Below are 11,249 nucleotides of genomic sequence, written 5' to 3'. Positions count from 1 at the left end.
TTGTGTTTTGTTAAGCTCTCTAGTTTTCACCTTTTCGCGAAAACACTTTTTACCAAATATTACGCGGTTAGTATCACTTGGTGACGTCACTAATGATATGCAACAACTTAGTACCTTTAAGCTTGGTTTTACACAAGAGAATGTAGTGCAAGTAATTGGCCAATCAGATCCATCGCTTACCAATTGAAATTTATTTGAATTCGAGGTCTTTTCCAAATCTGCATAAATGGGCATGCATACATAATGCATGTTGTTACAACTTAAGGTTGAAGCTGTTGACCAAAAAGTCCCTATTACAATCTATAACCATACTAAACACCACGTTATACACATACACCCTCCCTTACAATTTTATTTCACCTATTATTCATCCAATTTAAAAATACCCTATTATTGCATAATGAGCGAATTATCTTCACGTCCTGTCCCAAAAGTTAATTTCAATTGGGTAATACACGTACTGGTAATATTGCTGTTGAGCCACTGTCATGCCTGGGATGTCAAGGACCGTCTGAAGAAAAGAGAAAATTATTATGAGGTAATAAAAAATTTATACGCACTTATTTTGCATGCAAACACTTTTACTTATTGTATCATCGCAATGAATGCAATCAATATCAATGTATTTTCAGACATCACAACTCTCCCGATATAATCACAGGAATCTTCTCGAGATATTTTGAGCGTTTGCTGCTCTTGTGCTAAATTTAAATTTCTATTTAAATTCTTTAAAAAAAATATATATTATATAAATATTGTATAACTAGATGGTCCATCTAGGTCGTGTTTTGTATGTAACATGTTAGGGTTGAGGGATGGTAAGAGGGTGGGTGCAAAGAGGAACCATTTTTAAGTATATTCTTTATCCGTATATTTGTTTTTATGTTTTATAAATAATAAACCACTAAACATTTGCGATTTAATACTTTATTGAAACTGTCACTGTCATAGTCGATTGAAATAGTAAAGTACATGTAACGATACACCACGACGACTTTTATATTTTTTTGTAATTAATAATTAATACTATTAAGAAGCAACTGTCAGTATTAAAGTTTAATTATGTGTTTAAACAGTACCACCACACTCACAGTAAATAAAAAAAATTGTGCTTCAAATGGGACAAAAATGGTTTATGTATTAATGTCAAAGGTTTTTAATTTTATCCCCGAAAGGCACATAAATTTACCTACTTGTGTTATACCAAATGTGGGGAGAGATTGGAATGTTCCATTCATCGCCAAGCAATCCTTTTGTATAAACGTATATTAAATCTATCAAAATAGTATTTTTTAAAGAAAATCGGCCTGTCTTCAACATTATGATGCTGTACTCGAGCTGTTTAACCGGTTTTCAGCTATTAAAAACAATTATTCTAGGAGGAGATAGGAAAATCCGAAACATCCTCGTATTATTGTGTGCGGGTATTTTTCAAGATGGATATCCATTAGACAGTGTATACCATGATCGGAAAACACCCCTATTTGGGGAAAATCGTTGAACCTAAATTCGTTTTAATTGTCAATAACTAATTATCTAACTCAATTTAATTAGTAAACAGGATTACATCAGGTGGTTAAAATCAGTACCGAAAGTACGAACCAACTTTATATACCATCGAGTAAAAATTCTAGAAATAACATGCGATTTACCGAATTTTGCCCTTACGTAAATTTATATATAGATTTGAAAATGTGTAATTTCTACAGTAGGTCTGCTACTACTAGGCTCTATATATTGATAAGAGAAAAGAAAACATACTAATATCGGTCCGTATGATGTTTATAATAAATTCATACATTGTTAAATATGCGAAAAAATGAGTCACCGCATTTGGCACGTCTGATATACCTATGTTTACAATTATAGCTAATAGCACCCTCTATAGTTTGATATATTTGTTGATGTAATATCACCCTCTATAGTTTGGACATTATTTTTTTATTCCCAGTTGGGAGGTAGTGGTAAAAGTAATTTGGAACTGTTTAGTCATACTAAATGCACGCATTGGACTGAACCTAAACCTTTCATTACCTCAGATGCACCAACGCTGCTCCCATCAAGATGAACATATTTCTGTTGTAGAACTTCTCTCAATCTTCGCTGTGTCTTTTTGTATGGTTGAATAAGCATCCCCTGAAGTTTACTGTGAGTCTATAGATAATAAAACACCAACTATAATGTAATGGATTCAACTATTTTTTTCCTTCATTTTATTCCCACAGATATTCATGTTAACCATTTTACATTATTATTTATTTTAGCACTGAGTGGTTGGGTTTCTTTTCCCTAAAACATATGATATGAAATGAGTTAATTTTTTTAATTGCAAAATGCACATCACAACATACAGTACCTTAAAACTGATTCTACAAACACTTGTAGCGCTTTCACATGTATCCAAGCCATAAAAACTTCACTAAAGTTGATTTTCAACCATCGTACTAAAGGACCCTGTAAAAATAAAATTAAGATGTGGCAGTAATTTATTTTAAAGCGAGTTGCTGGTTGAGCGGCGCACACAAAGATACTATAACGCCACGAAGTGGCGCAAGACATGGAACTCCTATCTCTTATACACTGCACATGAGTGAAATCTCATGGGCAGCCATTCCGGCAAGCGTCTCTAGATACTAACTAATTTATCTGTTGTTTAATACTTTGAATTCAGTTGGCACCGCATTATCAGCCTTTGGCACACCTGACATATTATCCATGTTTGCTATTATACTGCAGTATACCACTATCTTAACAAAACAAAATGTTATAATGCCATCTATAGTTTTGTCATGCTTTTATAAACTTTTCGATATATTTTTTTTTCCAACTTCTGAGATCTGTTGTTCTCAAAAGTTGTAAATGTGTAGTATGTTAATTTTTATATGGATATTTTTATCTGACAATGATGGAAACCAATTTTATTGAAAACCGAGAAGATTGACAATTCATCTTTCCTTGTTTAATAATGCTTGTTTTAAGCTATGAAGGAATTGGGTCAATATTTACATCAGGTGTAATAAAAATTCGATATTATTAAAGATGTACTGTCCCTGAAAAACATGAAAAATGAAGATTAATAAATCAAATAGGCCATTTTGTAGTTTTAATAAAGGTAATCACTTCCGTAGAAAAAGAAACAAAAATTATGTTTGCACAGACAATGTTTTGCTTTAAATAAAATTGTAGTTTTTTCAGTAAGTTTTTTTTTCTATCAAGTTTTTGGTCAAAGTGAATAACTATTATGTGACATTAAAATTCAGGGGATCATATATCTTTAAGTTAGAGTAGGAAACTGCATAATTATGTTTTCTATCTAAAACCTACCTACTGTAGGAAAATACTGATGTACGATCATATGACTGTCCACCCTTGCGTCACGCCTCATACATATTCATTAAGCGAGGAATAAAGATATTAAATAATTCATTGCTTTCTTCCGCGTCTACTAATATATGGTCATATGATGCCCACACTTGCGTCACGCCTCATAAATATTCAATTAGTTAGAGGAATAAAGTTACAGAATAATTAAGTTAAACAAGTTTTCTTCTGCGTTTACCGAGGTAATTATGATCCTCCAAAATATGATGTTTAAAGGCTACAGTAACTTGTCGGTCCTGTGACTGTTCACCATTACACTTCAGCTAAGAGAAACATTTACTCTTGTAATTTAAAAAATTTCCTTAAATGTGAAATTCTTCATATTTTTAAAAGAAATAACACACATGTGCGATTGGTAAATACTGCCACTATAGCCTGTACTCAGCCGATTGTGTACTCCACTCCTCTGAAATCCTCTCCTTTTTAAAAATCCGCCCGCAGCCAGTTTCAATGAGGTGACCGGGAGGGATCCTATTTAAAATCATATTATTCTTCATTCGAATCTAGTTTTCTTTATCAAAAAAAAAAAAAACCTAAGAAAAAAATAAAAACGATGAGATCAATAATAGAGGGAAACAGCTAACACAAACTTTATACGTTTAATATTACTTTGAATATAAACAGTTAATGTTAAGAAATACGGATGTTAACCTTTGAGTCAATGTGCAATTATCTATCTCTATTACATTAGCAAAACAGATGAATTTTCATTCTAATTAAATAATAACATGAACCATTACGCCTACTACTTCATCAGTAAAAGAGATTTACGGAGCAGCCCAAGCGGAAATGTCGGCAGACTTTTCAGCGGAAAGGCAGTAATAATATAATACTTCATCAGTGAAACTCTTCATTGGATGCATCTTGTGAAGTGATTTATCTAAATTATTAACACTTACTAGAAACGCTATGGTAGGTAATCTTTAAACAATTCAACTGTCAGATATCGGTACAAAGTTAGGTAAGAACATGTTTATCTTTAAAACTTTGTTGTCTGGTGAAAAAATAAAAGGGTTCCTAAACATATAAAACATACCGAAAAGCACGATCAAAATGAAAACATCTTTAAAATAGCATACAAATAAAACAGCCGAGTAAAATGACACAAAAAAATATAAAAAATATTGTAAAAATGAGAAACAAAATTATTATTGACTTTTTGTCAGTAGCCATAGAATTAATTGTTTCTGGTAAGTGAAATTTTGTGCTGAAATATCAAAATATAAAGAAAGAACAAATTTAGAATACTGTTTGCTGCAATCTTCTAAGTTGTGGACAAATAGTCGATGAGCAGTAACCAACAGTCAGTGGGGAGCAGAAGACGCTTTTATCTAAAAAGTATTCATTTTTCTATTATTAAAGTCAAGTATTCTTTATTTATCAGAAAAACTACTATAAATACAAAATATACGATAAAAATAATGTAGGCCTAAGCAATTAAAAGAGTAGATAGAAACTTTTTATAACTATGAAAACATTTAATTGTGTCGCTAATTATTTTTAACACATAATAAATTTTATTGAAAATGTATATTTTCATAACTACATTTATGTTTGGGACAAACGTTATACTGTACTCAGTGTGATATATAATCTCTATCAACTTGGTACATTTAATATTAATATTTTTAATATAATTTAATATTAACACGAACCATTAAGACTCCTTTGAGCAAAGCAAAGATACATCTGGTGAAATTATTTATCTAAATTATTAAAACTCACTGGAAATGGAAACAAAATGTGTAGTTTTTATCAATTGCAAAGTTGAAATAAACTGAACTACTCTTAGACCTTGAACATAACTGTAATATTGACCTCATAACACCCCTTGTGATATTCAATGTTATGTTCCCATATATAGACATGATGACATCATATCACTAACATATTTGGGCATATCACTACCATATTTGGGTAAATTACACTTGCTTGTAAAGTAGTTGCTGTTTACTTGCCCCAAGTCTGTATAGTTATTGTCTTTTTCATGCTAATCCAATAGTTGGTATCTTAATTTTTGTCTCGAAAAAACAGATCAAGACTATAAGTATGAAATGCCATGTATTCCAAAATATTTTGTTTGTATTTTTCATCTTTTTACCAATATTAAGTTGAAATACAGTGTAAGAACTAAACTGATGTTTACTACCAAAAGTCAGTTTTAATGTGGCAAGTGGAGGAAAGCTCTTTTGGAGAAATTTATTGGTCATAATTAAATTAATTATTCGTTATTCATTAGAAAAACATACAATACAAAAAATACATACAAAACTACTAGCTAATTAGATAGAAACACTTAAAATAATTAATCTTCTCCCAACAATTTATTGTATGTGAAAACTTTAATAAATATACAGTATCATTGTTTTGGTAAAAAGTTATTAGCATATTACCAGGGTGGTATAATCTCTTTGACATTAATATTAATATTTTCAAATAACAATTGAATATTAAGATGAACCATTAAGACTGTCATCAGAAAACCTGTATAGGCCTACATCTGGTGAAATGATTTACCTAAATTATTAAAACTCACTAGCTCACTACTAAAAGTAATCTTTAAACAAAAACATGTTTAATTCGCAAATTGAGCTGACTCGCAGGGGTAAATTTAACTTGACTACTCGGATACACTGTAGGTTGTTTAAGATGTCTATCTTTAAACCCTTCATGCTATTGGTAGCATTGCTCTTTTCCAGCTGTTCTGGTTCTGGTTCAGGAATAATTGGTAAGATTGCTTAACTGACTTTTGCAGATTCCATAATAATATTATTTTACCATCAAACAAAATAGATAAATTTAAATAATAGAAGTTTTTATAATTTAAAGTGCTAAAATGGTAATTTTTTATACACAAATTTTGTTCAAACTTTGCATTTCGCTTTTATTTTACATTTGCATTTTAATGTTACCAATACTGGTGTATTTTTTCACACATAACAAACACTTATATAACAATACTTTTTGTTTTTGTTTTACTGATTTAACGTTTTTATTAATATTTCACTCGAACCCTACCTACAACTTGCTTATTCAAATGAGGAGGTTGTTAAGCCAAATGTGTGATTTGAATATAGTCTATAATATATATATGTTTCCGGTTATAATTAGATAAACAAATAACGAAACAAATATATTTATCTTAAAATTGAGACAATTAAAATATTATTGATTATTATTTTTTTGAAGTAGCATTGTTTTTATCTCAATCACGGGCCCTGACAACCCCTGCCACAATGTCAGGAGTTGTTTGCACTTCCGTCGTAACACGCGCACAAATCCATAACATTTAGGTAGGATAAATTAATTATTTGGAAAATCAAGATACAGGGAGAGGCATGCGGCAGATACTCGTGGCTACAGCCCTATAATATTTTACTCCCTAGGACAATAACGATCAACGATAAATAAACATGCATTTCTCTTACTGAAAACAAAAGAAATCGAAACAGTTTTTTATCTCTATTATAGGATAACTGAAATTTGATGAAATTAATAGTTTGACAAGTTCAATAAAATGACACCATGATCATTAAGAGCAATGATATCATGACGATACAACAATTTAATTATTATTCTTATTGGTTATGACATCATTTAAAAAATATTATTAAAAATATATTATCTGTTGCGTAGAAAGCCTGCCTGCCTTTTGCCTCCTTTAATTCTTATAAATTTCATTATCATCAGCAGCCCATGTCTAGCTTGTATTGTTACTTATCTCTATGTACCCCTACACTAAGGAAGGCATAATGTTACTTGTAAGCTCTGTAATTTCTTTCTGGCTGTTTTACTTAACCGTTTGGATTTAGCTTTTTGCTTTTTATTTGTATTTCCATTGAGATCCAGTCACTGATATCCCCAACATTACCATTTTTTCAGCAATTTTCCTTTTTATCTATATTAAGTCACACATATTCTATATTGATAGACTAGTAACTGTAGTAGAAAGTATTACAACTTTTATACATTTTAATTTGTATTTGTTTTTAATATATATTTCTCCACAAACAAACGTTTTCAGCCAACTGACTGCTGATTTTGTATGCTGTATACGCCTACTGTGATAACTAAATAAAATAAGTTACTTTTTATTATTTACTCATTTTATAATATGTTTATATTTTTAACAGAAACAAGTGTATGCCCAAGACTTTGCAATTGTAAATATTTTGTCAATTATACTCGTTGTGATACATGGAATACTATCATACAGACACAACTTGTTCAGTACAATGTTCATAATCCAATAACAGGATTGTAAGTAGGCTTAATGAATGAATTGTGCCTTGCTAGAGGCAACCACCAATCCCGTTCCCATCCTCGCTTCTGAAGAACTAACAGGGGGTTACCTTCATTTGTTTAACCCTGCTATGCTTTACCCTGCATGCTGTTTCATTTTTTGTACCCTACCATTTTGTTTACGTATTCTGTCAAAGGGGGGGAGGGGCGATGTTGGATTTCGGACACTAACTATTTGGGTCACTGCGAGTCACTGACACCCCTAGATAGCTGAAATGGTACTATCGCACATAACATGATAAATGGCACCTCTAATTGGCCAGAAAAGAAACTCTCATGCAGCATGTTACCAATGACCAAAATCATCTTACTTTTTAGTTTTTTACCCTTGCTATCCTTTGGCTTGTTTGAGAGGTTTGTAAACCCAAAATCAGTTTCTGGCCATAGACTTTGACCTAATTCATCCTGCGTACCCCGAACCCGACTACACGTTGTACTATGTTTTTCCCGTGTTCTTGCGTAGGTGAAAGCAAACCTGCCTTTGTTTGCTCGACAACGTAAGTTGCCGTAGACTTTGACCAGGTTCACCGTATCCCCGCATACTATGTTTTCCTATGTTCTTGCGTTGTTGCGTGAAATCAAACTAACCGAAGCGATGTTTGCAGCACTGTAGAGTCGACTGTTCCCACTTGTGATTACTCAACACGGCACTTTCCACCGATACGTCGTTTGTTTCAATTTTGTTGATAACAAGTTGATAAAATTGCGATTTGACGATTTTTGTTTTGTTTTAGGTGGTGGGGAAGGACCCCTGTGACCCTCCCCCTCCCCTCTCACTGGCTGCGTCCTGAATGCAAGATTTTGTACTCTGCCACTGTTTTTGTACCCTGCCACAGTTTCTATATCCTGCTAATGTTTTTGTTTCCAGTCACTCTCTTGTACAACGCAAATTGTACCCTGTCACCGCTACTGTATGTTCCCTTTAACAGTTTATGTACCAATCAACAACTGTTTTTGTACCTTTTTATATATATCCTGCTACCGTTTTTTCCCAATCACTTGTTTTTGTACAAGGCAAATATGTTTTTGTACCCTACCACTGTTTTTGTACCCTGTCACTGTTTTTGTACCCTGCCACTGTTTTTGTACCCTGCAACTGTTTTTGTACCCTGCCATTGTTTTTATATCTTGCCACTGTTTTTGTACCCTGCCATTGTTTTTATATCTTGCCACTGTTTTTGTACCCTGCCACTGTTTTTGTACCCTGCCACTGTTTTTGTACCCTGCCATTGTTTTTATATCTTGCCACTGTTTTTGTACCCTGCCATTGTTTTTGTACCCTGCCACTGTTTTTGTACCCTGCCACTGTTTTTGTACCCTGTCACTGTTTTTGTACCCTGCCACTGTTTTTGTACCCTGCCACTGTTTTTGTACCCTGTCACTGTTTTTGTACCCTGCCATTGTTTTTATATCTTGCCACTGTTTTTGTACCCTGCCACTGTTTTTGTACCCTGCCACTCTTTTTGTACCCTGCCACTGTTTTTGTATCCTGCCATTGTTTTTTGTACCCTGCCATTGTTTTTATATCTTGCCACTGTTTTGGTACCCTGCCACTGTTTTTGTACCCTGCCACTGTTTTTGTAGCCTGCCACTGTTTTTGTAGCCTGCCACTGTTTTTGTACCCTGCCACTGTTTTTGTACCCTGCCACTGTTTTTGTACCCTGCTATTGTTTTTATATCTTGCCACTGTTTTTGTACCCTGCCACTGTTTTTGTACCCTGCCACTGTTTTTGTACCCTGTCACTGTTTTTGTACCCTGCCACTGTTTTTATATCCTGCCACTGTTTTTATATCCTGCTACCGTTTTTATATCCTGCCACTGTGTTTTACAACACAGGTGGTTGTATCATGTACTTTTTTTGTACCCTGCCACCCTCTTTCATAATTGCAATCAATGTATTGAAATTTCTTGCAGTGATTCTTATTTAAAATATTAATTAATTTATACTAATAATGTAGTATTACTAATGTAGATAATTTAAACATTATTTGAGGAAACAGAAAGACAAAAATAATTGATATTGTAATTACTCCATGTGCTTATTCTGTGCATTCTTTTTCTATTTGAGGTACTTGTATAGTAATCAAATAAGTACATTGCCAGCCAATGTATTTGCTGGTTTGACAGCATTGAAAGAACTGTAAGTGTATTGCTTTGTTTATTACAAATTTGTCTTAATTTCTTAATTAAATTACAGCTGTATTAATATTAATATCTACATTGTAGGTTTAACACAGTAAGATATTCTTATTTATTACATCATTTCATAATATGATCTTATATAACAAGAACTTTAAAAACAAGTGTTAATTCATCCACCATGAATGAGTTATTAATTTTTTTCTCAGATATCAACAACTGTTTGAAATTATATTTTATTAACAATGTTGCAAATTATACTCTCTCAATCAATTAATTTAAATTGTTTTCAGTAATTTATCTGAGAAAACAAATCCTTTCATAACATACTGTAGTATATTATTTTTACATGATTCAATTATTTGAGTTGAAACTTATAATCATGCAGTCTAATAATGTAAACATCTTAGGCAACAGAATAAAATAATGAAGTCATGAAATTTAATTTTTATTTAATTTAACTATACAAGTACAATTTTATTTTTACAATTTTTCTACTTATGATAATGAAAATTATGTATTTTTTTTAAATAATGTGATGCATTATTCAGTATATGTTGTCTATTAATTTATCTTTTAACAGGAATTTAGAGAACAATGATATAACTACCATAGATCCTTTTTGTCAGATATTACAAATTTATCTTAATCTGTAATTGTTTGAAATAATAATTTTTTTAATAATAATATTTCATAATTGTAATTAATTAATTAAAATTTGTTGGAGTGAGTTTGTCTAGAAATAACATTTCTTGTAGTGATTTTGTCTGAGTTGCAAATTAAAAACTATATTCTTTTAAACTAGTATATTTGACATCATTCAAGTATAAGAGTTGACACTATACTATACAGTGTAACTATAATGTAGTATTACTAATTTAAACATTAGGAAACATAAAGACAAACATTGATATTGTGATTATGCCATGCTTATTCTGTGCATTCTTTATCTATTTGAGGCGGTTGTATGATAATCAAATAAGTACATTGCCAGCCAATGTATTTGCTGGTTTGACAGCATTGGAATACCTGTAAGTGTATTGCTTTGTTTATTACATATTTGTCTTAATTTCTTAATTAAATTACAGCTGCATTAATATCAATATCTACATTGTACGTTTAACACAGTAAGATATTCTTATTTATTACAAAATGTAAACATTTTAGGCAACAGATTGAAATAACAAAATAATGAAGTCATGAAATTTAATTTTTATTTGATCTAAATATACAAATAAAATGGTTTTTTTTTCTACTTATGATAATGAAAATTATGTATTTTTAAAATCAAATGTGATATATATATTAATCTTTCAACAGAAATTTAGAGAACAATGCTATAAATACCATAGATCCTTTTTGTCAGATATTACAAATTTATCTTAATCTGTAATTGTTTGAAATAATAATTTTTTTAATAATAATA

The 11,249-nt window shown here is 31.4% G+C and overlaps 1 protein-coding gene across 2 annotated transcripts in view; it reads right to left on the bottom strand.

Annotated features, from left to right (window-relative positions):
* LOC144848701 (V-type proton ATPase subunit C 1-B-like) overlaps nt 1-11,249 on the bottom strand; it is a 70,117-nt gene that overhangs the window by 25,419 nt on the left and 33,449 nt on the right. The window contains exon 12 of one of the 2 annotated variants that reach the window (XM_078705554.1): nt 163-511. The exons of the other annotated variant lie outside the window; for it this stretch is intronic. Coding sequence (XP_078561680.1) covers nt 416-511 — 96 coding nt within the window. The 3' untranslated portion in view covers nt 163-415. Of the gene's footprint in view, nt 1-162; nt 512-11,249 lie in introns of those variants that run through there. 2 annotated transcript variants of the gene reach the window in all.

The sequence above is a fragment of the Antedon bifida genome, chromosome 7 (genome assembly GCF_963402885.1).
Source record: "Antedon bifida chromosome 7, ecAntBifi1.1, whole genome shotgun sequence".
In the NCBI taxonomy this organism is placed as follows: Eukaryota; Metazoa; Echinodermata; class Crinoidea; order Comatulida; family Antedonidae; genus Antedon; species Antedon bifida.
This window is presented reverse-complemented; position numbering and strand designations above follow the sequence as displayed.